General features: G+C 46.5%; 1 protein-coding gene across 1 annotated transcript in view; it reads right to left on the reverse strand.

The window, feature by feature from the left end:
• The window catches only part of RRP36 (ribosomal RNA processing 36), a 193,392-nt gene that overhangs the window by 93,046 nt on the left and 72,471 nt on the right, over positions 1–27,875 (reverse strand). Inside the window, exon 3 of the mRNA XM_069608904.1 lies at positions 18,443–18,587. Coding sequence (XP_069465005.1) covers positions 18,443–18,587 — 145 coding nt within the window. The remainder of the gene's footprint in view (positions 1–18,442; positions 18,588–27,875) is intronic.

The following is a 27,875-nucleotide window of genomic DNA, read 5'->3' on the forward strand; positions in this document are numbered from 1 at the left end:
AACAACTGGGCACGGTGCAGAAAGTGGTCTGCTGTCGTCCGCAGGGGGGCTCAGCAAGCAGCTGGGAGCCGCGAGACAGAGGTTAAGAAACTGGTGGTGAGTGACTATTAAGACACTAATTCAAATATTATAAATAAGGAGTTCTACACTGTGAAGCCTCCCTCAGAGGTAGTCGACAAATACATATCAAGAACCTATGCAGTAATCCAGGTAATCTGTTGAAGAGAACAGCAAGTAGTGGAAATGACGACCAGACTGGTCTTCAGAAGCCAGTCAAACATGCTGTGGGATAGATGGCTCCTTCATCGGGGTGAGGGGGACTAAATTTGATTCCATTTCAGAGGAGGGACCGCTAGAGGAAATAATTAATAGCGGCTTGTCGGAAGAGGACGTGGCTATTGAGCAGAACCTATGTGAAATAAACAACCTGGGTAAAAAGAAGATAAATCAAGAGCTGACATGGCGGACTCAGAGGAGGGAAGAGACTGGAGCACCTCAGGTTCTGTTGACTTCGCAGGTCAATGGCCGGAAAATAAGATTTTTTACCCTAACCAGCATGCAAGCACGGAACACAGATCAGCTGCTAGGGTAAGAGAAACAGCATAAACCGTCAGCTCTCAAATCCAGGACATTAGCATGATAGCATTCATGGACAATAAAGGATCATTTGAATCCAAAGACGTGATAAGCATTAATGAAGTGGGGACAGCCTAATGCACTTAACGTGCGATGGATCAACAAAGGGTTCCCGTACAGAACTGACAAGACTACATCGAAAGAGAAAAGGAGGTGGAGGAAAGGAGAATGCAAGGATAACTGAACCATACCCTGCGCGAGGCAAACTAGTAGATTAGGCTGACTTCTCCTTCGATTTCGATCTTGAATTCAGTCTTAAGCTCGTTTGTCGAGCTTTATGACAATATATGGTCAGAAGTTAGATCACACACCCTAACCCTGAGGGAAATGAAGCTGAACCTGGCCATACTAACAGATATGGTGCAGGCGAGTGGCCAACAAGAAAACCATGCCTAACACTGCAATATGGACAAACCAAGGCGCGAAGGAGTGGAAGTTGTGAGTAGATTTGAACAAAAGAGTCAAGACTCTCGTGAAGACCTGGTGTCCCATATGGTGGCCAGAGGGATCATCTTAGTAGACACCGCCATTCAAGAACCCAGGTCAGGTCTGGACTGCGAATGTGACTCAGTCTAGTGGAGAGAATATTAGCTCGGGACCTGAACCAAGCGACATGACGAATGCAGAAGGGGGTGAAGACTTAACCGAAAAAAGAATTACCCTCTCCTAAGCAAAAAGCAAAGGGAAAGCACGCCGTGGAAGTAAAGAGCCAGGGTAAGAAAGGTCCATCGGCCTCATCCCGGAAATTCCTGAGGAACCTCCCGATAATGGAAGCTCTTAACCACGCCCAACAGAGTAAAAAGAAGAAAGTAACGAAAGCATAGAGGACGAACCAAGAGGGGAGAGAGCCAAGGAACTCGCCCAAAGAGGTGAGGGCACAGGACAAAGACCAAGAAGAAGAAGAAACCGAGGAGATTGGTCAGGTAGTAATATCTATAAAGGACAGCAGGGGTGAGGGGGGGGAGGGGGGAGGGGGGGACAGTGCCTGATACCACCAAAGTCACATTGGATGCAGCTGCTCAAACTATGGACAAGTGGGCCTGTGACAAAGAACAAACGTTGTGGGGTACCAGAGACTTCGTAAAGGCAAACCTTGGCGGTGGTGTTCAGAGTAACGGTGAAGGTTATGGGAGGGAGGACAGTAAAGTCCTTATTGTGAAAAAAGGATGCCAAGGATGGGACAGACCCATTGATGCAAGATCTAAAGGTCTCTTCGAAAGAAAAAAAACAGTAAAAATGTTGTGAAGACAGGCCCACAAGAGTGTGGAAATTCCCAGGGGAAAAACATGGCAGAAGAAAGAGGGAACAGACGAGACCCCAGGGAGGTGGCCCCTTCAGTATACTAAAGAATGCCTGGAACTGCAATAAGGGGGCGAAGGAAAATGCATTGAGGGGGCGAGGGAGGGAAATACTGAACACAAATCCGCGCATAACATCGGCATAAGGAAAAGCAGTCTACAAACTTTCCCTAACTAGCTTACTAGGGAGGGAAATGCCAGTATGCCTGAATCATTTAAATGTGTTGCCAATTTTAAATGAGGTGGTGGGGTTGGTGGGTATATAATCGAGGGACATCGACAGTGTGTCATTCCCCGACAGGGCAAACAGTGGTGCGTGTATGCTACATTTTGTATCCCGCTTGGTAAGAGATCTTGTATTGGCAGAAGGTGGAGAACTGACCATTATGGGGTTTCGAGTGGAGGGAATCGAGAATGGGGTGGAAAAGAAGGTGCCAGGTTACCTACGAGTGGTGGTGAAGGCTAGGGAGGAGGAGGTCAGAGAATTAAATGAGGGGGTAGAGAGGAAAGGGAGTCGGTAAACTACTGGTCATAAGTAACATCTGTCCTACATGGCAAGGGATATTTTGGAGGGGAAGGTGAAGGTCTTCGCTCATAGCAAAAAGAGCGATCTGTGCTTGACCTGTTGGAACTCAAGAGGAAACACTCACTTATTCAATAACCAGAGGACACTAGACCAATTGAGACAGAGTTGCCTCATCCTGCTACAGGAAACCTGGCTCATAACTCCTCTAGTGCTGGATGGCTATAAGGTCTTCCAACAAAAAGCAAGGTCGAGTGAGGGGAGAGTCGCAACATGTGGGGTCGATTACTGGCAGTTAGATCAGAACAGGGGTGGTCAACCAAAGAATTCCAAGATACGCCTTTCGGCGCGATGGGAGTGGAAGTCCGGGGAAGCCACGGTGAAAACCCCATGCTAATACTCAACGTATATTGGCATAGGGGAATTTCAGTAAAACACTTTCCTGAAGCTGCTGACCAGGATAATCGTAGACTGGCAAAATTCAAACCTCAGAGGAAATGTCATTTTGGCGGGGGACTTAAAAGCTAACTGACAAATGATAGATTCCGAAGGTGAAGAATGAGAAAACTCCAGATATGATACCGAGCAACCATAAAAGCCAGTCAGGAAGGGAATGGTTGGTCGCACTTGGCGCTGCGAGTTTGTGTAAAGTAAATGGAAACGCACATGGAGATCGGGGGGGCTGGGCACACGTGGCATAGGGGCGATAGTGCGTCAACACTTGATTAGGTCTTTGTGAACGCAGAACTGTTCTGTTCATGTGAAGAGATGTTAATATGTGAAAATGAATGGAGCGACCGCTCTATGCTAAGGGTAATGTTTAATGTGCCTGCATGCAAGATTGAGTAAAGTGACTGCGTGAATGTGGCAGCAAATGTGGCAGGTCATAGACTGCGGTGGATGCCTTCCATGGTGCCTAAATTAAACCATAACATAACAGAAACATTGTATGATTGAAATTGAAGGTTTTCAATGTCAATAACTGATCAAACCATTGAAGAATTAATAGCGAAAACCCTGGGATCGGCAGGGAGAGGCAGGGGTAAGGAGGAACATCAATACAACGAGGAGGTAGCATGACAAAACAGAAATGAGACACAAACTAGGAGAGATAAAACAATTAACAAAACAAGGCCCTCGAAGGTTGCTAGGGGGAAAGCCGTGAAACGAGCATACAAACGTTTCTGCAAGTTCAATAGGGCACATTTGTTACAAAAGGATGCAGAATTAATGGTGGGCGTTCTGACTGGGAAGGACTCTAGGGCCTTTTGGGAAGTAGCCAATGCAAAAGACGGTGCCAACAGGGTTGCCCTACTGAATGCTGTACCTGAAGAAATCTGGTGGGAGTACTTTGGTACCTTATATGCTGAGTTGGGAACCAGTTAGGAGGGAGAAGAGGGGATTAACGAGGGGATAAAACCTGGAAAAATACCCACAATTGAACCAAATGAGATAAAAGACCTGATCTTAAAGAGTAAACCATCTAGGGCCCAAGGGCCAAATGGACTAACATAGGATATTGAAATCCAACCCAGAAGACTGGGCAGTTGTGTTGACCTGTCTTTTTAATGATGTGGTAGAGACAGGGCTTGAAGCCCAAATCCAAGTGCAACTCTTGGTACGATTCCGACCTCACCACCCTTAAACTCAAGTGCGGGTGGGCAGAGAGGAAGTGGAGAGCCTCGGGCGCATCCCCTGACAAAATGGCCTGCTGCCTACTCCAAAGGCAGTACAGACTCTGTCCTCTCTAAGAAGAGAGCCTACATCCAAGCCTGTATCTCTGCGGTATCTAACAACTCGGCCGAACCTTTCAAAATCTGCATGGAGCTGGCCAATCCTGCTGCAGTCTCCAACTCTCCTGTTCCCTCCCAGACACTCGGCATGGCCTTGGCCTCTCATTTCACTACTAAAACTCAGGACATCCTGTCCACCCCTCTCTTCCTCTACCTCCTCTACCTCTTGTTCTTCTTCTTCCTCCTCCTCCTCCTCCTCCACCGTATGAGGCTATCTCTCCTCCACCTTTCCCCGGTTCACCCCCAACGATGTTTCTAGACAAGTCTGATCTATGAAAGTCTCATGAAAGTCTCAGCAAAGCAGGTTCTCCACTGCTCATCCAGGACTATCAAAGGACCACATCGACACCATTGCTCCAGCCTTGGCTGATTTCTGCAATCACTCCTTTGCCACTGGAATTTTCCCCTCCCCCCCCCTTAAGCACCCTCTCGTGCACCCCCTTCTAAAGAAGCCCTTGGCCAATCCTTCCTCTCCGGCTAACTATCGCCGGATCTCCATCACTCCTTTCCTGGGCAAACTCTTGGAAAAGCTGGCCATCTCCCAGCTTAATCTACATACTGAATTGGTTGATTGCCTCCATGACCACCAGTTTTCAAAAGCTGCCAGAAGCATGGAAACTGCTCTCATGAACACACGTGCAGACTTGCTCTCCAATCTGGACTCTAATCTCCCTTCTGTCCTCATTCACCTTGATGTATCTTCTGCTTTTGTAACAGTCAACCATGCCTTCCTGCTCAATCGTCTCCGGGACAACCTTGGTATTACTGATCAGGCCAATGCCTGGTTGAGCTCCTTTCTCACCGGCCGACCGACCCTCTCAGGTCCAACTGGGGTCTTTCCTCTCCTATATCTCCCTCTCTCTACTTGTGGTGTTCCTCAGGGGTCAAAGCCCTTTCCAAGGCTCTTCAACCACTACCTGGCACCTCTTGCCCACCACATCGCTACTTTTTACTCCAATTTTCAATGTTATGCGGATAACACTCAGCTCTCTTTCAGGCACCCCTCAGCCAACTCTGCTTCTTTTCTCATACCAATCTGCCTGGTAGCAATTCAGGAATGGTGTGCCGCCAATGAACTCTGCCTTAATACCAGTAAGATTGAGATTATCCCTCCCATTGTTCACAAGGCTTTCTGGGGCCTGGCACCGCTCTACCTCCAACTTCCTCTTCCAAAACATCTTCCTTCTCGAGCTCTCTGCTCATCCACCTCAAACTCTCTTGAGGGTCTGATGCTTCTCCAAGCAGAGAGTTGGGGGCAGATCTATCTCCTCGGCTGGGGAATCCCTCTGACCAACCTCCCTGCCTCTCTCAAACTTGAGCAGAACCAACTCCGGTCCTGGAAGCAACTCAAAAAAATTCCTTTTTGCTTCTGCTTTCTCTCCCCTGCTGATGCACCCGACTGCTCCGCGCACTGGTCACCTGGTCACCCTCTGTACTCTGGCCCAGGCTTCTGCATGTCCAGTTGCCCTTGCACTGCCTCCGGGCTCTCCAGCTCTTAAAGGTCTGTATCTGCAACCCTACAGTCCCTTCACTCTGCACTGATGACCCACCCGCTGGCTGCACTTGTGAGTTAACTGCACTTCTCCCCTTCCCTCTTGCCCGCACTTGCGCGATCTGTTCTACACAAGACCTAGTAAGATTGTTATTTTGTCCTCCCTTGTTTCTCCCTCCGTCTTGTCGCGCCTCGAAACACTTGTGTACAGGTGCGTTACAAATGCCACATCATATCATAAAGGCAAGATAGTACCCAAGTTAACTTACGGACTGGAATTATGGGGGATCGATTCCTTTCCACAACTAGATAAGATAGAAGCCATGTTGTGGAGAAAAACTTTGATGATCCCAAACTGTGTACCTCTGACTGCAATTCGTTTTGAGCACAGTGGAAAACATTAACACTGCTCTTTATGATCCTAACTGGTCCTGAGGTATCCCTGTACAAGGATCTTGACGAGTACAGAGAATGGCTGATCAAGTCGAATAATACCACACGTTTCCTGGGGAAACTATTTAAATATGGAAAAGTGCTACTGGAAGTAGTTAGCCTTGACATAGGGACACTGAAAACAAACCCAATGAAAGTAAAAAAGCCTTGTATGATCAGGACTGGGTAACACTGGAATGCTTTCACAAATATAAAAGTCACTGTCACACTTGTTGCATGCATGAACACAAACCAAGAGGAAAACTGACCCCCTTTATATGCTGCAGTTCCTAAATAAAATCTAGTGGTGATGCGCCTCAGATGGAACCTCCTTCCTACTAGGGAGGTCCTGAGTACAAGGAAACCGCTCGAGGCAGATGGAACAAGTTGTAGGTTCTGTAAAAAAGCTGAGGGAAACGAAAATATCAGGCACTTGTTAATGGAATGTAAAGCACTGTCAAGTACAAGAACAAGATTTTTTGGGAAATGTCAGAATATAGCCTGGGTGAATGTCGACGATCTTTGGAAAAAATGTCTCTCCCCTCAAACAACCTCTATGGGAATTGCGGTTGCAGGTTTCTTTAAAGCCCTCAACCTTGAACGAGAACCTAGCTGATCATTTATTTATTTGAATTTATATAGCGCACATCAGCCCGGGGGCATTGTGGCACTGTTATAGTATGCTCACTTGGTACAGGAATACATTAAAGAAGGTAGGCACGTTCATAGCATTACATACAGACAGTAAATATAAGAATAGTGAGGAAGCGGGTTAGTTGAATGAACAGGGTGTTTTTCAGCAGTTGGCGGAATGCGGTGTAGGATTTTTAATTTCTTAGTGCAGTGGGTAGTGGGTTCCAACATTTTGGGGCTAAGTGTTGAAAGCTAGACCCGCCGGCTTTGCTTCTTTTGAAGGTGGGTACATAGATCTGGTTGGCTAGATGGGATCTGGTAGGTCTGGTGGACGAATTGAGGGTTAACCCTTGGGATAGATATGGGGGGCATCAGCAGAGAGGCATCTATGTGTGATGCCCATGGTTTTGAAGAGGATGTGTTCTTTTATTCTTTTATTGGAAGCCAGTGTGCTTCTTTCCTGACCCGAGAGTTGTGTTCCCTTTTGGAAATACTCAGGGCTGCTCTCAGGGCATTGTTCTGTGTGATTTGCATTTTGTTTAGATTTTTTGCAGAGGTGCCCAAGAAAAGGGCATTGCAGTAGTCCAGTTGGTGTCTACTGTGGCTCTGACTATTGATGAGCAGTTTTTTTTCTGGTGAGTAAAGGTTTAACAGCATTGATAACCTTGGTGATAACCTCGGTGGTGAGCGTGGCGCAGGAGGCTATTGCATTGACATGACAAGAGTTTTTACTGCTGAGGAGACAATAATGGTGGAGTTGTCAATGTTAAAGGTTTTGTATTGTGGTGGGAGTTTTATATTATCATATTGCTGCTAAAATGTATAGTTGGTCGTTACTTATGAAATAGTGGGAGTGATGAACTGAGTTTTTATATACAGATATTGATGAATTGATATTTATGTTTTTTGTAAAGGTTCACAGTGTTTACTGTAATTTTTTTCTAATTAACCATAAACAAATTTAAAAAAACAAAAAAAAGAAAACTGCTGCAGAGGCAAAGGGGAGGAAGGCTGTTGAGGGTAGTTGGGAGTGGCTTATCGATTTCATGGCAGAAAATTAACACCTCCCGTTACATCATCTACCCCACCGAGTTGGTTGGAGGATTTGGGCCAATGTGAAATATTAACCCTGACAGTTAATTACCTGAGACACCCTGAAGGCATTTGGGTGGGCTTAAATGCAGGTGGGGGGAAGGCATGTGGTATGCCCCCTACCTGGCCGTAGCTGCCAGTGTGGGAGGCAACTCAGGTGCCCAGAATTCAACACCCACTACATGATGTGGGGCCCAAGGGTGGCATTGTGAGGATCCCCTGGTCTCCCTTACAGTGTGGGGAGGTGCCAGCAGGGGACTTTCCCACTATCACTGTTGCCCTTTTAAGGGGGACCATTAAGAATATACCAATAGCACAGCCCGGATTATGCAAACCTGCAGCATTATTACTGGTTGATGACCTGTGAAAGTCCTACCAGAGAACTCAAGTCCCCAAAGTACACACCAAGTATGATTTCAATGGTCAAGCAAGCACAGAGCCAAGAAAGGCTCTGCTGGCTCCATGGACCACTTCTGACGTGCAAACAGGTCCGCGCATCCACAGCAGTCCAGACATCAAGATGGTGGCCCAGCCTAATATAGGCTCGGTCCAAGGTGCCCAGCAAAACCAGGGAAGGAAGGAAGGCAGACAGACAGAGACACACACTAGGGTAAACTGGTGGCTCACAGACATGCCAATTCACAGAAAAGACCAGTTACACTTACCAGTGTTCTGATAGCCCCCACCCAGGCCGAGGGAATGAACAGGTTTTTCAGCACTCTTAGATAAAAGGTATGCCGCTTTTTGCACATTCCCCCCACAACCCCCTTTCTGAGGCCCATATTGCTACGCCTGCCGAAGGTGTACGAGAAAACCAGTAAAGCTACCCAGATGAAGCCATCCATGCTGCAACCAACCAGGTCCCATCCCTGTTTCGTGGGATGTCCCAAAAAACATGGAGGAAAGGAGATGAGCTGCAACAGTAGTTCAAGACACACACGACCTAACCGTCTACATCCACCAACCTTTAGCTGCAGCTTGGACCCATAAGAAATACCAAGACAACCTGCTCAATGCTGTTGAGCCTTCTAATAAAGAGATTAAGGAAGAGAACTTGAATGCTAGTTGTATTATGCCAATCATCCTAGGTACTTTGACCTCCTCCCACTGGCTTGGGCCCTAAAAATAGGTTAGGTCGCTGTTCCATACTCATTACAGGTTTGGTGGTATCCCGCCAGTAAATCACACGAGATACCACCAAAAGGAATTACTGTTACCAGCACTTGGTCGGCAGATTCCAAGTGCCAGAAAGGGAAGTTATTCCATTCCATGGAGTCTCAAAGGACTCCATGGCGAGAGAGGCCGGTGTTACCCGTTCCTGTAATACATGTGCCGGTAATACCAGCAGTTTTTGATGGTGTGGTGCCAGAATTACCTCCAGCTCCAAGCTGTAGGCAATTCCAGCCACCCCGCCACCAAACTCGGAATATGCCGGTGCGTTAACGTGCCATTAAAAATTGAATTGCCGGCACGTTAACACTGTGCCAGCATACTTGTAATGAGGCCCTTTGTCTTAATGGAGTTTCCATTTTCATTCATCGATTTGCTTAATTGCGAGATCCATTTGCAGTACATGTCACAGTTTACATGTCTGCTTTTATAATGTATTGAGACACAATGGAGCATGGGCCGTCCTTCTATTCTGTCTGCTTGCATTGGCCAGTGTCCGGGAGTGATTAATGTCATTTGAAGAAGGCAGATCTCAATCAGTCAAAGTTAGCACTCCTTGCACCCACCCTCTTGCTAGTAGAGCGTGGGGTGCCACTAGGACCCACTGCCCCGGTTTTGTTTCACCTAAATATGGAACCACTGGGAGATCAGATTGACAACTAGAGCATGTGGGCTCACAAATATATCAACGAGACTCTGCTGTACCCCACTGTGGGGAATTGCTTATCAACTATTGAGTCATGGATGACTAAGGCTAGCCTAAAATTGTCCTCACCTAAAATACAGTTTTATATTTGGCCCAAATAAAGACATCCAATGAAAACAGTTCTGGCTTCCTGATTTTCCTCTTCTGAGCATTACCTCCCTTCTCAATTGCAGGGAATTTTTGGGCATTCTAAATCTCAGTCCATATTAAGGCCCAAATGGGCCAATGTTAACTTTGCATTCTGTGGAAATTAAATCCTTTACTTCCGAGGTAATTATTTAAATAAACAGTCCAGGGGTTGCTTGCTCTCAACCCATTATAAAGGAGGTCATGCTCTTTTGACTGGAATTTATAAAGAGATCACTTCCTGTGTGTTCACTCTGCCACACAATCGTTTCCAGGGTGCGTACTTTTGACAGCAGCTCCCCCATACCAACTACTTTCCATAGGTTGCTTCTCTATTCAAGAATTCTCTTGAAGCTGGGATTCTTGATCAACACGTCTTTGGAACTTATGTAAGGAAGGAGGGGTCATTTTTGCCACCCCTCCCATACATTTAACATGAAGGGAAACACCTGCTGTTACAACAGTGGGGGGACGCCCTCCTTGCCCTTTTCTGGTTCCATTGGGAAAGGTCCCTGGCACCCAGTGGGGCTAATGCCAGACACATTTGGACTCCATCTTGTACATCCCATACTCCATTTTACTGATTAGGCCGCATTCAAGTTGCTGTGAAGACTCCTCCGCGCACAGCGAACACTGACAGCCCCCGCTTCCTCCTCCCATGTCCGCACAGCCCAGGCTCATTTTCTCTGCAAGCAAACAGTGTATTCTTTTATCCTTCCTCTGAGCTCATTGCCCTATGTGTGACCAGGCCGAATTCGGACTTGTAGCTCATCCATCTCCACAAACCTGCTCTTGCTCCTCTCACACCCACCTTTGGATAAGATATTGCCTGCACAACCCTGTGCCCCTCAATTTCCACTTTGATGTAACAGAAGAGTGACCCTTCCCCGCTGACCACACCAGAAGGACCCCAATTAAGTTTTATCCTGTCTCCTCATATATCCAGCTTAAACCAAAACTTGTCAAAAACTTCCAGACCATACAATGTACAATTCTTGTAATGTTTGACAGAGCGCTCTCAGAGCAGCAGAGTCCTCTGTATGCTTATTCTTTGATAAACTTTTTATAAACACAACCTTTTCTCTTGGTCTCATTCCCTAATGGGGTGCGTCCTTTTATTATGAGTTTTCCATTGTAAATTGGGAGTGAGCACCTTCACTTAGCTACCCCAGTTACCGCGCTGCAACACTGCGTCTTCTGGGTAAAACACAGGTTTTGCAAAGTTAGGATGGACTCACCGTTTCAATCCCTACGATTGCTAAACTGCAGAGCTGGAGGAAGGGCTTATGCAATTCCAGATGCCTCTTCCCATCGCTCATATGTTTTATTGAAAGAGACTGGAATTTTAACTTTTACCACAGGGTTACCGTGTATTTAAGTCACTGCATTACACTCCTGCCTACTAAAATATACTAAGTCACTTTGTATAACTGCTTGTTACTTTTGGATCTCTTTTTTTCTAGGCGTGTAATCAGACATTATGGGTCTGGTATTGTGAGGCTAATGTTATCCTCACTTTTGGTGGCCCTCTGGACATTGTTGGCCAAGTGTTAACCCCTTTCCTCCTGCTATGTGCCATATGTAGTATATAGTGTAAATATGTATAATTAATTCTGCTATATAGTAGTTGTGTGGGGGAACTATTGTGACTATTCGTGTATTGGTATTTTGGGCACAGATCAGGGTCCTGTAAATTATTTTCTCTCCACCCTAAGCCTTTTATGTATTGTTCCTACCAGGAGGTAGGGAGCATACATTTAGCTTTGGAGTCTGCAGGGTCTATATAGATATCCCTTTAGCGTGCTTGGATATGCACTGCCTTACTATGCGCAATGTTTAACTCAAAGTACTCTGTGTGATTGTATAAAGAAGTGTTTATTTTCAGTATACCAGTGTAATTAATATATTCTCTGGGGTCCGGGGTTAACTACTGGGACTAACACTTGTGCCAGACTACCTACTCCTTTGAGTTATGCCTGACTGCTCTGCAATAGCTACCACTTTAGATAGTTGGGTCTATATTTTAGTTGGAAATCTTGTCTTGCCTTCAGGTTAGATGGGTTTACATCCCTCACTAGAGGGTGGAGGAAAAATGTCCCCAACAGTGTTTTCTTAATTAATTATTGAGCTTTTATAATGCACAGAATGAGCACTGTGGTACTCATAAAGCACCAATTCTTGTCTGAGTTTTAGGGCATATTGTGGCCCTGCCTTGAGATCACCAGACCTATTTCTGCCGGAGCCAAATTATAATAAGGGAAGGAAGATGGGAGAGAAAGTATAGGAAGAAAAATGTGGAACAGACAAATGGAAAGAAGCTTGAAATGTGTACACACGTTTATGGACAGGATGTAAATAAAGACAGGTGGACATTTTGTATGGATGCATAGGTTCAAGCTATCCCAAGTATAATGAACGGCGTGATTGACTGGGTCACCTAATGGATTGGCCATGTCCCTTAAGCACTATGAACAACGTGTGAACCTAAACAGATTCACGCAGCACAATGAGTCCCAAACATCATTGAAAGAGGTCTCCTGCCAAACAGGCACAAGGTTTAGGCAGCATGAAGTACAACCCTCTGAACACGCCACAGCTGGGCAGTGTGCACACTTCCAAGTGAGTCCAACTCCTCCCACTGTAGTTCAGTTCTCCCTCTGCCTTCAAGCAAAGAAGGCAGTTTTAGTTATTCAGTGGATTTCAGCAAAGTTCAAATGTTCTATACTGTAAGAAAAACAACACAGATGAAGTTAAATGTGTTACTGCAAATAGATCCCTGTAAACTATACCATCCATCCATCCATCTAATGCGTTTCCGAACTAAATCATACTATGTGTCCAGAAACATGCAGAACAGAGAGAAAAGGGGATGACGACACAGGAGTGAAGTGGGAACTTCATATACAGTGCTCAAAGAATACCTACCCTCCAGCCACCTGCGACCCAGTTTTCAAAGGTTCTCCCTTCCACATCAAATATTCACAAATACTACCTACCACCCCAAATAAACAAATACATGGTACGCTTGCATTCACTACCCCTCCATCACGCTGAATACACCTTTACCTAGCCGCTTGCCACCTTTCCCGCCTCACCCTCAGTGTGCAGTGCTCCACACTCGCCATTGGCTGGCTAAACGATAGAGCTGCTGTGACCAGCTTTTCCTGCTAGGTAAGAGGAAGCAGTACTGCGATTTCAGCAACTCTCTCAAAGTGAGAGAGCCACATCTGGGATCCCAATTTGGGCAGGACTAGGGCTGCCTTGTGAGGCACATTTACTGGGAGCTACAGATTAGTGCTGCCATAAAATAGCAAGACCACTGGGAGGTACAGACTAGTGTGGTTAAATGACTTCTGCCAATGAAAGGAAAACTACAAAGCAGTGCTACCGACAGGTTGCTCAGCTACGGGACATGTACGAAACAATGCTGCCCTCAGGTATCACTGTTACGAGAAAGGTACAGACCAATATAGGCTAGTTGACAGTTGGTTGTCAATGGCACTTCCAACCCAGTAATGCCCTCCTGCGGCTGTCAACGGAAGCCACAGTGCAGCGCTGCGGACAGTTGGTTGTCAATGCCAGGTATATGCAAGTGCTACACTCTGGTAGCGGTCAACAAAAGCTGTAGCCCAGTGCTGTCCTCAGGCAGCTGTCAATGACCGCTCCAGTCCAGTGCTCCAGTCCAGTGCTCCAGTCCAGCGCTCCAGTCCAGCGCTCCAGTCCAGCGCTCCAGTCCAGCGCTCCAGTCCAGCGCTCCAGTCCAGCAGTTATCAATGGAGGCTACTGTTTGGTAACATTTCACTTATTTTACCTCAGTATTTGTGGACCCCCCCCCTCACGCCCCCCCCCCCCCAACTTGTTGCTTTTGTTTCAGCCTCCGGTCCTGACTTTCTGCCAGTGAAGCACAGCCTTCAGCTGCACTCCACTGGGCTTTTGCTCATCTTTATGGGGAAACCGACTTATCCTTCAGGCAGTCAGTACCAAGAAATGTTGTTTCTCTTAGTCTTATGACTTTTTTGCCACTTTTGGAAACTATTTATTTATTTTGACATTTGTATAGCGCACCTAACCTGTAGGCATCTAGGCGCTTTTTCTTAAGAAGGATGGTTACATTGATTGCTTGCATCGGAGTAAGGTTGAACAACAACAATCCAAGTTGTTTGCATAGGTTACATACATTTGTTACGTAAGTTATATCATACAGATGTTGTTTGCACAGGTTACAGAAGTTGGTTACGTTGATTACCTCATGCATTAGGACTCAGAACAGGTTTGGGATGGTAGGAGTGCTTTTAGGTGTTTTGGGAGAAGAGCCAGGTTTTGAGGCCTTTGCAGAAGGACCAGAGGGAGGGGTCTGTATTTGACGCACTGGGGTCCTTGCGTTTTTGGGCCCTAGACATCCCTTAAGGATTTTTTGGCAACTGGACAATGTGCCTAGGAGTATACTGGTGGCAGCAAACGAGTTTTCATGCGTTTTTACATTTCTTTACCGAGCCATACCGCTCTTACTGCGTTTGGCTCATGACTGTGGCTAGTGCCCATTATGGCCGTGCCACAAGGTCTTTGGTCTTCTCCTTTGGCCCTTGTGTCCGTTGGCCTTCTTCCTGATCCTTGTGACCCGAGGAGTCCTTAGTTGGGCATGCATTCACACGCGAAAGTCGGCACTTTTCGCAAGCTATGCATGTCACGTGTGTGGGTACCCAGGAAGTGGGCTGGGACTGTTTGATGCCAATCCACACCACTGGTGCCAGGATGTCTGGTGTGCATGAGAGCCGCAGGGGTCCCTGATTGGACCAATGCTGGCGTGCATGAGTGGGGCAGATCTCCTCATTGGCCAGCTGGGTGCGAGCACTCACTGCACTTTGGGATATGAGGAGGGGGTCCGAGTGCAGGCCCGCAGATCACACATAGGTCCTAATCTACCTATACACAGAGCAAAGTATCCAGAGAAGCAAAGCAGACCCAAGGACTATACAAAACCGCACAGAGAAGGTTTGGCACCCTGAGCCCGCAGTTGTCCCGCTAGAGCGCTGCTTTGCGCTCGATCTCCGAAGACCTACAAAGGTGCTTCAACCTCTTGGAGTGGTGGGACCTATCCCTCTCAACACCTCCTTGTTGCCCTGCAAACAAAACTTCTCTGAAGTGTGCCTGGGCCCTCCAGTGGACTGACCAGCTTGTACCTTGGCACCTGCGTTGGAGCATTGCTACATCAAGTTTTGCCTCAAGCCTTGGGGAAATTCTAGTTCGTACTACAAAGCATCTCATTGCCAAATCTGTTGTTCCAGCTGCTTTGGGCCATTAGAGAGGTGTGTGCGTCAGACCGCGAGACTTGGGTGCCCCTGCATCACTGTGCGTCAGTGGCGGTCACTGCTGGCGACTTTCCGGCCTTTCTTCAAGTGTCCGGAGACCAGCTGCATCGGTGCGTTCCTTGTCCTGCATTTGTGACAAGAGATCCAGCTCCAGTTGAAAACTGGGCCCGCCTCTACACCTGCAGCGCCAGTGCACCTTGAAGCTTAACCAAGGAGGGAATTTCGTACTCCAGGCGACCATCTCCAAGCCTGCCAAGTTTTGACCCGGAGTGTGCTAGGGGCGGTGAGTAATCCTACCACTTACTGGTGACCCCTAGTTCATCCAACCGGTTTTTACACACAAAGGATCCCTGTGGTCCTTGGCTTGGCTTGTGCGGCTCTTGCTTCCTAAAGCCGTCCGAAAACTGAGGACAGCTTTGTTCTCCACAGCAGATCCTCCTCTGACCCAAATACCCACATTCCAGAATCCGCTTGCTAACTTTTCCTTCCCATTGAATATTGTCCTTTGCAAGCTTTAGGCATCACCAAGTGCTTTTACGCACAAACTTGACACTGAGCACAAGGCTCCAATCTTAGAATGGCTGGACTTTTTAAGTTAGGGAAACCGCACTATACCGCAATGATCGAAAAGTGATTGAACACATTTTTACATATTGTGTGTTTAAGTAGTGATATTAATGTGTTCTTCATTATTCACTTGTGTTTGTTCTGGGCCTAATAAATTGTGTATTTTTTGATATACTACAGTCTAAGGGTAATTCTTGTCGTCCTACTGTGTGTGCTCATCCAAGACCTCAGATCACCCCCACTACTCCCAATACTTAGCTTTGGCTGCTCTCTGTTAGGGAGAATTCTCTGTTAAGGCTAATTTCCCAAACCTAGCGAGTCCCCCCAGCAGCTTTGCTGGATTTTTGGGGTTTATTTTTTTCTCCTGCTAAGAGTGAGACTCTTTTTATCCCACTCTTAGGCATGATTTGAGGATGTCCTTTGACTTTGTATGTGTTTTATGGGCTATGGGGTCTTTTACTCTATAGGGCTTCATGTGTTTTTTACTATGTGTGTTACACAGCACCCTCAGTGCAGTGACACAGGGGTGTCATAGTGACCCCAAACAGACTCCATACCCTGGGACTGACTACCAGGGCCTGTAAAGTCACCATTGGCTTTACTAGTCTCAAATTATTAACAGAACCAGTACAGACCATCATATTGTGGAAGTACTGGGCAGGGGTTATTAGATTGCCCCTGGGTCTGTTTGCGAGGGGGCACTGTGCAGTCGCCCCTTGTCGAGTTTCTGGCTGGTGGCAGTGGTTACCACGCGAAATATTCATTCAGAATATTTACTATGGGATTTTCCCATTGATTTTAAACGCACCACTTTTTGGTGCAATGTTAAAGATACCGCTGCTTTATTTATTTAATATTAAATTCACGGTTGGGTCTTTTTGCCAGAACCCGGTGTCAAAATGGCGTTTGTGTTCGCCTCTGTAACTCTAACCCAAGTTGAGCCCTTTGTTCCACTTTTTGGTGCCCCTCTGTCTGGGGTCTACAGGATGTGTGGGAGGGGGATTAGGCACCCTGGACTGAGTTGCCTCGGCAACTCAAGTCGCACTCTTGTGTGATTGGCCCAGTGGTGAGCCGGCCGGCTCACCACTTAGCATGTTTGAGTGACAGCCTAGGCTGATGAATGGGGGTTTTCTGCATAAAAGCAGAGCTTTAGGGACTGGAACTTCAGAAGTCGCCACAGGACCTAAAGAATCCGAAGAGGGGAGAAGCTGAGCCATCTACAACGACGACACCACCGGTGGAGCCCTGCTGTACGAACTCACCATTTCCCCAACGACAGAGGAGATCTTCTTCCAGGAGTCTTCTTCCCTTCGAGCTGGTGGGACCAACCAGTTCACATTTTGCGCCTTCCAGGACGTCTCGTGGTCGAATTGCCCGTGCCAAGCACCCCGGCAACCGGATAGCCACGGTCACCACTGACCGCGAATAAAAGGGTCGTACCTTTTACCGAGAACTCCGCGGCTGGTTTCTTCCCTGGCAGTGCAACGATCTTCAGCTTTCCTCCACGTCAAGATCATCTCTTCCTCTAGACGAAGCCACGACTTACACCCGCTGCCAGGAACAACTGCCCCCGCTGGAGCGTTCTCACCACTTACGGTACTGTGTCCCGCCTGGCCTCCCTTTCAACGGTTAGCACAAGGTGTCCCGTAAATCCTTGCCTTTCCAACTGGGTTGGCCTCCAGACCTGTTAACTAACTTTTCTGAACTGATCCAACTCCTTTTTGAACTATCTACAAAGACTTTTAAAGTGCATTTCCACTGTGTGATCTTGGGCACATTCCGCCTTGCTCTCTCCAAGAGTGGGCCTGGCCTATGAACTTTTGGCTCTACAGTAGACCCCGCCTTTCTAACTATCTGTGGTTACTTAAAAGTGTTGGTACTGTGTTATTTCCATACTCTGCCTTTTCTCTCCCTTTTTAACCGAATTATTGGAGTGCCATCTTAGTTAAGCACTCACCTCTGTTTTAATAATAAGTGGTGTGTTTTCTCTAAGACTTGTCGAATAATTAATCAGGGAGGTGTATATGCTTATAGTGACTGTTTCAACTTGCTTGCCATATTAGCGCCAATGTATTTTTTCAAAGTGTGTTTTAAATAAATAACTCTATACTTTTAATACCAAAGCTCTGGTCAGTGTTTGCTTGTTCTACTGTATCTCTGGCCCTATTGTGTATGCTCTGTATACTGCCTAACTCTTCTTGAGAGACGTCTGACTGTTCAGCCACAGCTACCAGGTAAATCTGGGTGGTGCAGACTGCTACCAATTGGGTTTACTGCTTACTCCTGTAGTCTTAAGCTTTTTGCAGTGGTCCCTAAGGGAACTGCACATGTTTCTGCCTAACACTCTCCAAGCTACCTTGAATTGCCCTGGCTAACTTCGCAGAAGTGCCCCCTTTTTCACTAACAAGGGTGGGCTCCTAAACATCTGTTCACCAGAGCAGAGTTTAGAAATCCATTCTACCAGCTACGAACAGTGAACAGTGCTGCTCTCAGACAGCGGTCAATAGAAGCCACAAAGCACCACTGCTCTCAGGTGGCAGTGACAGGGCACTGCATACTATTAAACAAGTCCCACCATAAGCAGAAGGTTCAACCCAGAAACATTCTTAGCTAAGCACAAAAGCCAGCATAGAAAGAGCTAGTCAGCAGCACTAGACTGGTGTACCTGTTCTTATTTAGACGTGGTTTCTTCTCGGCGTTCTCAGCAGTTGATTGGCCGGCTTTAGATCCATACGCCATCTGATTGTATAGTTTGGTTCCCACCTTGTTCTGTAGCTGCAGCAGCTCTTCAAAGGACATACCAGACAGTTCTGACAATCGGAGAAGAGGTGTTTAGTAAATATTTAATTACATTAAAAAGGTTCAGTTTCATATTGCGTTATCTGCTCTCTCAGTTCTCAGCCCTACAGACTCAGCAAGAACACATTTCTTTTCCCGTAACCAGCTTGTTTCTCTGCTATAGAATTAACAATGTCTCACTCACAGTGGTACAACTCTCTCTGTACTCGGTGCTCAGTCTGTAAAGACTCCCTAAGAATGGTCACTGTCATATGTCTTCACTGTCATATGTCTTCTCTTAACACTTGACTGGAGAAAGGTTTGATGCCAACATTTCTCAGGTTGTGCTTCATGCCCGATTCCAGCCTCTAGCACAGGAACAGGATTAGAACCCATGCTGCTTGAGATCGCCTCGTTTCCTATGCGAGCGCACTGCCCCAGAGCCATCCTACCAGACTACTTGCAAGCCTCTGCACTAGACTCTACAAATCAGCTTTCTCCTCTTCTCTGCATGCTTTTAAATGTCAGGAAGTCTCCCTGGAGGGCTGCTGTGTGTGGTGCAGACCTAACTGCACTACATTTTGATTCATAGCAAGTAACCTTGATCCCTTCAATGTATACAACCCTTCAAATTCCATGGATAGAAAAGTTACTTACCTGCAACTACAGTTCCCCAGCATCGGCAGCTTTCAAAGATTCACATGCTGTTGAATATTCCCCGTCATGCTGTAAATCTTTTGTACAATAACAAAGCAGTTTACATGAACATACTGCATTCACTTTAATGTTCTATCAGCTTCATTTCAGGCCTTTTAATTCCTGGCCAATTAGGCAGTAGTCCTCTAGATCCACCACTTAGATGCAATCTTTAACAACTTTTACTGACTTTTCAAGAGTTGCAAGTCCTCTTTACAGTCTAGTCTTTATAAGCGCAATAATACCCCCACTGGTGGGTTGGATTAGGATGCAACGGCCCGGGACCCATGTTGTAATTCTGAGCCCCGATACTGTTACCACCCCATAAAGCCCACCACGGCAGGTACTATTGCTATAACCACCTCATGGGTGAGAACTGAGGTGCTAATACTTTTTTAGTTGAAAAATTGACTTGTGAAGTGCTCTGGGTCAGAGGTAATAGAAATGGAAGACAGACTCAAGGTGTAGCCGCCTTCCATTTCCATAACCAATGAGGCGGCATCAAGGAAAGAACCAGGAAGGGCAGAGGAGCAATAAGTAGGTGAGAATTCAGGGAAGGCGGGGGAAGGATTTAAAAAAAGAAGGGAGGGCTTACAAAGGGAGGGAGGGCAGGTGAGGATTTACCAAGGGAGGGAGGGTGGGGTGGGCGGGGGGTGGGGGGTGAGAGCTGGAACGGTAAAGGTGGTGGGGAAAGGCACTGGGGCAGACGAACAGGCCAGATTTAGGGAAAGATGCTGTCCTCGGGATGGAACGCAGGCTCATACTGTTGGATTCAACTCACTTATGGCATGCTGATTGGCTGGCGCTTTTTCTCTGGGTTTAATATATGCCAAAGGAAAGGACCAGTCTTCTTAAGAAAGTATTAGTGTCTTCTCGAAGTTCAGAAAAACATTGAGTCCTGAAATAATGCACTAACCAACGTAGAAATTAATACAAAAATGTAAATCTTTTTATTAAATCATCAACCGATTAAAAAAAAAAAAAAAAAAACTTGTGGGATATATGGTGTGCCAGTCCATGCTACCACACATTTCATCCGTAATTACATAAACCAAAACACACACCATGACACATACTTCGAATATTTACAAAGGCATACACGCAATGGGAATATAATCGTGTATATATGCACCAATTTGGGTCCTAACTGGCTCTACATGTTTCTGTACACGTACGCCCTAAAAGTGCTGGACATTCCTCAGGGTCTGAGATGTGTAGGTGATGTGATCTAGAACACTTGAGAGAATTAAGATGAATTGAATGCGCTTTAATGAGCTTCCTCAATCTAAAAAATAGAAGACCAGAGAGAAACCCCTATTAAAATATAAGTCACCAATACTTATTGTCTCACACAGACCATGCCCACAATCTCTTTTTCCAACATCTGCTTCTGTACTAAATAAAACAATTGTTTACAGATTACCTGCACAGTACGCATTATATCTCAGGATGCTAGGATCTCCAATATCCGGTCATTGCAATTATGACAACTACTTGAATGGTCTCACATGGCACTTCTGCAAACCAACACCCATAAGAAAGGATGATGAAGCGTGGGTTTGAGCGACTGAAAAAACTTGACCACATATAAACACGGCAGACAGACACCTCATGCCTTAGTCCTAGATAGGGTTAAATGTACCTGTACATTCTTTCACGTCTCAGGTGAGGAAATATATTCAGGGATGCAACTATTCCACATTACTGTTTCAGAGTGTGACCCTTCTATTTCATCTCCAATGTAGAGGTGAAGTTAGTCTATAGGGCGATGAAAATCACCGTTAATCACTTGTCACCATCATCAGTTTAGATAATCAACAAATCTGCTGTGGCACCATACCGCTCCTTTTGTTTACCTTGTGTTATGGTTCTTCCACACATACAAGGTCCGGAATCCTCCAGGAGCAGAAAAGTTCTCTGTGCGGTCAAAGATGGCCACCATTCAATAGGTAGCGTATAACGTGACCGGGTGACGCAAACATGTGCTTCACGTTGTGGCCATGGGGGTCATCTACGTGACCTAGTGATGTAATCACGTCCATCACATGTAATAACAAATATTGTAATCTTGCCCGCTACTACTACTAAACAAGGAAGCAGGATTTTTCTCTGGCCACATGGCCACCCCCCAGACGTGGTGTCTCCATGCTGCCCTTTGGAAACCCTGTCCCAGCAGTCAACATATGTGTGCCCGTTGACATGGTGGCAAGCATATTGCGCTCGATACGTCCACATCCATCCGCCTCCCTTATCAAAGGAAGTTCTTGCTTGAGCCATGGGCTCGCAATGGGTCTGGATGGGAATGAAAAAGGTGCCTAACACCATGTACAACGCAAAGCGTCTGGCCTCTAGGGACCAATGGTAACCCCAGACCATGAATCTCCATACTCTCCATTGAGTTCCCTGTCCCTGTAATCAAGATATGTTCAGAGGATGAAAAGGTCCAGGGCCCCATGAATGGTCTCATTTGCCCCATTCCTCATCAATAGCCGTTTTCACTTGGGCCAAGCGCTCAGAATGGTTGTTGGTATGTGTCCACATTCCTTTACAAGATTTGACGTGATCAATCCTTCTCCATCTTCCATCTTTAAATATATAGTTATTTATTTCGAGATAGTATATCGCACCCATAAAGAAAAACGATCAATCACCTTTAAGGGCAGTCCTTACAGGAAAATAATTCAAATTCACTCCCACTTTTCAAGTGTTTTTTTAAGTGCTTCAAACCCTTAGCAAGAAAACATCTCTGCTGTCTACTATGGATCACATCATCGCATGGTTTGTGGGTAGATGTTCCCAAACTAAAGGTAATTGACCTCTTGGTTATTACAGGTCCTTGTTTTAAGGACATATATCTCAATAAATTCACAATTGTCAACCTTTCAATGTTATAGTATATATTGAATTACCAAACTCTAAAGAGCTTTGTCCTTGAAGTTTTTTTGATGGTGAATCAATACCAGTCATACTTTAAAAAAAATATTTACTATATCTTTCAGCGCATAAAACAATGCCTTCATGTACATGTATTGTATTGTTTTGGGTTGCCCCAATATCAGCCATGATAAGACCCCTGGTCCAGTGATGCAAATTTTCCCCAACGATATGTCTGTAATAGAAACGAGTTTAGTCAATTGGCTTTCCAGTATCCGAGATTGACAGCACAGCCAAGGATGTCTTGAAGGACATGAGGGGCAATAGATTTCGCGTCTGCAGCACGCACTTCTCTAAAGATATGCATGAAACTTCCAAGTTCACTAAAAAACATCGCCCCAGGCTCACTCGCAAGTTACTCCCCAAAGCTGTTCCAACTGTGTTTCATCACACACAGAGTCAGGGGAGTAGTGAACATGAATGATAAATGTATGTTGTGACAAATTCCACAATGTCGTCACTTCTTCCGAAGGGGGAGCCCCTTCCCATAAGGCCAGGTACTCAACGGGTGGATCTCATGGGAGGTGAAACCCCCTTTGGGACCAGTGCTGACCACATCGGGAGAACGCAGTATCCCCACCAGGCACATAACCCTGGTAACCCTTTCTACAGTTACACCACCTTTCCTTCACCTCATTCCTCTTCAAACCTACCCTTATACCCCCATGTACTTTTCTAAAGCAGTCCTAATAGAGAGTACCAAGACAAGGAGGAGTATTACTGAGGAGGGAATGCGGAGCAATGCAGAGTACCCATTGGAACCACTTCACCAGTCTAGTGGTTCAGGAACAGTGATTGGAAGAAACAAGAAACAAGCAAGTGGACCAAGACTCCAGATGGCCAGAGATCTGTGGACCACGAGGGTATGAAAGCACACCATCCTGGTAAAGAAGACGACTGAAGAGACGCTGCAAGGAAAAGGAAGCTCTGGAAAATTACTGGAGTACCGCAAATGAACCCCGCTGCCTCAAGGGAGGCAGCACTCACACAAGCCATGCCACAAGGTACATGGGTAGCCGAAAAGGCTCTGAAAGATCAGAGGTGGTTGCAAAGCTGCGAAAGGAGGGTCTGGGACCCTAAGGCAGTGGGAGAAAAGCAAGGACGTCCATGGACTTGTACAAAGGCGTTGCCAGAGAGTAAACCAAGTCCACAGAAGGTACAACTAAAGTCGGTATTACGGGTCTGAGGCTCGCACACAAAAAGGGCAATTGGGAGGCGGTGGAAATTTCACACAGTACTTGGCACGTTAGTGAACCAGGTCTGTATGACCCCCTACAGCTTGGAAAGTGCATCCAGGCAACGTCTCTTCGTCGCAGTACCTGGTGAGAGGGAACCAGGTGTGCACACCAGGATCAGGGATCCACTAAAGCTTGGGAGGCATCCAGGCTTTCTTCTTTAGCACAGTACTTTTTACGTTCTTTAGCACAGTACCTGGCAAGAGGAAGCCAAGGCTGACAACCAGGGTCTAAGACCCCCAGGAACTAACTTGTAAGACTGGGGAAGCCTGTAGGATATGAGACACTTCCCCCAACAACTAAGGAGTGACTGAAACCACATTTTGTTCTTCATCGAAGTATCTGGTGAGAGGGAACCAAGTCTCCAAACCAGGATCAGGGACCCACCACAGCTCTGGGACCAAGATGACCTCTCATTTTATTTAGTTAGCTTAGTATGTAAGTGACAGAGTTCGGATTGTGAGAATGGACATTGGCACTTCTGCTTTCGACATTCTGACACTAGTTATTTCAGTTGAGGTAGGGTAACCCCTCTTAGAGTTAGGGCGAGATAGAGTTTTCTTTTCCTTTTTACCCTTGAATAAATGTTTATAGCAAACACCATGACCCCTCCGTGTCAGAGTCTTACTTCTGCACCCTTACAATATATATGGGATACATTACTCACCGTAATCTTATTACTGATGCTTGTATCTGCCTAGAGTCACATGCTGTGCACAGGCCGACATCTAGTGGAAGTTGCAGAGTATTACAGTTGTTTTCGAACCTCGAAAAGGGACGTCGACAGGGCGTGCCAGTAATACTATCCCCTAGTGTGACGTCCACTGTACCCATGGTCCTTCACACGTCGAGGTCCCTCAGATTGTTATTTTTCTGGCATGAGGTAGCATGAAGTGTAGCAGGAGTACAGTTGTATCCAAGCAGTAACGTATCAGACAAGCTCATAAGCATCCATGCGCCTTCTCTCCGAGGGTAGGAAGGGTGGGCGCATGTGAATCTAAGCAGATACAAGCATCAGAAATACAATTACGGTGAGTAATGAATGCTTTCGGAGGCTTGTGGAATCTGCTTAGATCACCTGCTGTGCAAAGATTAGCGAGCAGTGTTAGGAGAAGGTGGTGGGATATGAGACGGTTCATGGGCAAACAGATGTCTTAGAACTGCTTGTCCCACCTGTGTATCTGTCTTGGAATGAGTGTCAAAGCAGTAATGCTGAGTGAAGGTGTGTACTGAACTCCATGTAGCTGCTTTGTAAATGTTGTCTAAGGGGACATTGGCAATGAAAGCCAGAGTGGCTCCAGTACCTCTTGTGGCGTGAGCCCTGGGCGTAAAAGGCAGTGTTTTATCTGATAGGGAACAGCACAGTTGGATACATCCGACTATTCATCTGGAGATAGCATTCTTAGAGATGCAGTCACATTATCTGCCTGGCGCTATGGAGACAAACAATTGATCCTTTTTTCTTAGCGGTCTGGTCTTGTCTACATAGTAGAGGATCGCTCTCCTCGCATCTAGTGTGTGGATTGTTACCTCAGCTGAGCTGTAGGGTTCCTGGAAGAAAGCCGGTAGCTCGATTGACTGGTTTACATGAAATTTGGAGATGAATTTAGGTGAGAACCTAGGGCGAGTATGTAAAACCAGCTTGTATTTGTGTACAACAAAGGATCTTGCACTGACTGCTTGGATTTCACTGACCCTTCTTATGGAAGTGATAGCCACTAAGAAGGCAGTTTTTTAAGTCAGGTGTTTGAGCTCGAAAGGGGACCCATGAGCTTAGCGAGTACCACATTGAGGTCCCAATATGGCGGCGGGATCGAAATTTGAGGGTGGAGTCTCTTTACTCTTTCCATAAATGCTTTGATGACCTTTCCACCATGAGACCTTATTATGAGAGGTCGTGTAGGCTGACAAAGCCGCCCGGTGGACCTTTAGGGAGTTAAATACTAACCCTGCATCTAGCAAATGGAGCATATAAGTTATTATGTGGGTAGGAGTACATTCTATGGGGGTGATCTGTTCAGCCTGGCACCAAATTACGAATCTTCTCCATTTGTCAAAGTAACAGTGCCTAGTGTTTGGTTTTCTTGATTCTTTCAAGATACCCATGCATCTCTGTGGCAGGTTGAGATGTCCGAACTCTATGACCTCAGGAGCCATGCTGCCAAGTTCATGAGTGCGGCTGCGGGTGCACGGTTAGTCCCTCGTACTGGGTGAGTAGGATGTACAGGCACGGGGGTTTGATGGGATCGCACATCGCCAGTTTGCGCAGATGTGGATACCACGGTTGTCTTGCCCACATAGGAGCAACTAGGATAAGAGTCATCGGTTCCTTCTGTATCTTGTTCACCACTTTCCTCATGAGAGGTGTTGGGGGAAAAGCGTAAGCAAATTTCCCTGACCAGTTCATCCATAGGGCGTTCCCCCTTGGAGCCTGGCTGGGGGAACCTGGATGCGAAGTCTGGCCATTGACTGTTAGCTTGTGGCGAATAAGTCAATAGTTGGGCAACCCCATTGAAAGAAGGTGTTCTACGACTTCTTCGTGTAGACGCCACACACGCTACTCTGGTAGGGGATCTCTGCTCAATGAGTCTGCTAGAGAGTTGAGTTCCCCTGGAACATGTTGTGACGACAGGAACATTTTCCGTCTGAGTGCCCATTTCCAAATTTGCTGTGCAAGTCTGGACAGATTTGGAGAACGTGTACCCCAGTTTGTTGATATAAAACATTGCTGTAGTGCTGTCTGTTAGGATCTGCACAGATAGGTTTGTTAAATGGGGTTCGAATGCCTGAAGGGCTTTGAATACTTGCAGAGGTTCCAGCAGATTGATGTGGTTCTGAGCTACAGTGCGAGACCACAGACCCTGAGCTGTGTGGTGAAGGCAGTGAGCCCCCCACCCTGCCAGTGAGGCATCCGTCACGACAACCGCCTGTACCTCTGGATCGTAGAAAGGTTTTCCTTTAGTTAGATTTTCTCTTGTCCACCAGCGAAGATTTTGTACAAGTGTTGGTGAAACGCAAGAATCTTCTGTGCGCTGGGAACATTGAAATATGAAAATAGGCATCTTTCATATCCAGTGTTGCCATGTAATCCCCCCTTTTTGGTAGAGCGATTACCTCTTGTAGCGTAGTCATGTAGAACTTTTGTGGCTTGACATACTTGTTTGCAGGGTGCAAATCTAATACTGGGCGCATTGTTAGATCTTTCTTTGGCACAAGGAAGTAAGTTGAATAAATACCCCCGTTTACCTGGTTGGCCGGGAAAACCTCGATGGCATCCATTAATGTAAGTGTGGCTATCTCTTCGAGAAGGATACGCTGATGTTCTTCTGAGTGGATCTTCTGTCATGGGGGGTGGTCGTGGGGACATTGGAGTAGTCCTATACAGTATCCGCCTGCTACGGTGGACAGCACCCATCTGTCTGAGGCGATTCCCTCCCATGCTTGGGTGAAGCTGGAAATGCGTCGTCCTACTGGAGAAGCATGGAAGGACACCTGAAGCGGAATGTCACTTGCTCTGAGGTGGTGTGCCTCTGCGTTGTCCTCTCGGATAGCCCTGGGAGGATTGGACTTTATTATTCCCCAAGGAGAAACCTTGACCTGGATTGTAACTGGATCCTCGTTGAGAGTTTTGGCCTCGAAAATGGCGAAAATTGCAATTATCCCTCTGTCCGGCAGGCTTGTTAGTGAGTTGACCTAAAGATTTCAGCGGGTCATACTCGTCCTTTGCTGTTTTAGGGGCATCTTCTACGGCCTTACCGAAGAGCACGTTCGGTTCAACCGGCATGTTTATTAGAGTGGCCTGCGTTTCTGGTCTAAAACCTGACTGGCGCAGCCATGCATGCCATTTAATAACTGTCCCTTGCGCAATGACTCTTCCGGCATTGTCCGCTGCGTCAAAATTGGTTTTAAGGATACAGCCTCCCATCTGCAGCCACCTGTGCTAGTTGGGATTTGAGTGGCTCTGGGGTAGACGAAAGTAAAGCAGACATTTCTACCCACTTGTGGCAGTTGTAACTAGCCAAGAGTGTTGCGTTGTTTGCTATTGTGGTTTGATAGGCCGCAGAGGAGGTGACCTTTCTGCCCATGGCGTAAATCTTTTTGCTCTCCTTATCGGGAGGAGCCTCGGCGGAAGAAAGGGGTGTGCCCGCTGTTTTTCTAGTTTTAGTCACAACCAAGGAGTCTGGTTTCAGTTGCCCTCTAATATATAATGGGTCAGAAGGGGCGGGTCTGAATAATTTCTCAACACGTGGGTTTACGGCACGTGAGAGATTAGGGGCTTCTAAAGATGGCTGTATTCTGCGCTGCACTGATTTCAGTAGCGGGATAAACTGGGCCACTGTCTTTTTGTCCCCAGCAAAGTCTTTATCCTCCTGTACCTCCTGGGTGTCAATCTGAAAGTGCTCAGCCGCCTTGGCTAGTACTTCATTGAGGAGGGGTTGATTATCAATAGGAGAA

This window comes from Ambystoma mexicanum, chromosome 4q, assembly GCF_040938575.1.
Source record: "Ambystoma mexicanum isolate Mex_15411 chromosome 4q, UKY_AmexF1_1, whole genome shotgun sequence".
In the NCBI taxonomy this organism is placed as follows: domain Eukaryota; kingdom Metazoa; phylum Chordata; class Amphibia; order Caudata; family Ambystomatidae; genus Ambystoma; species Ambystoma mexicanum.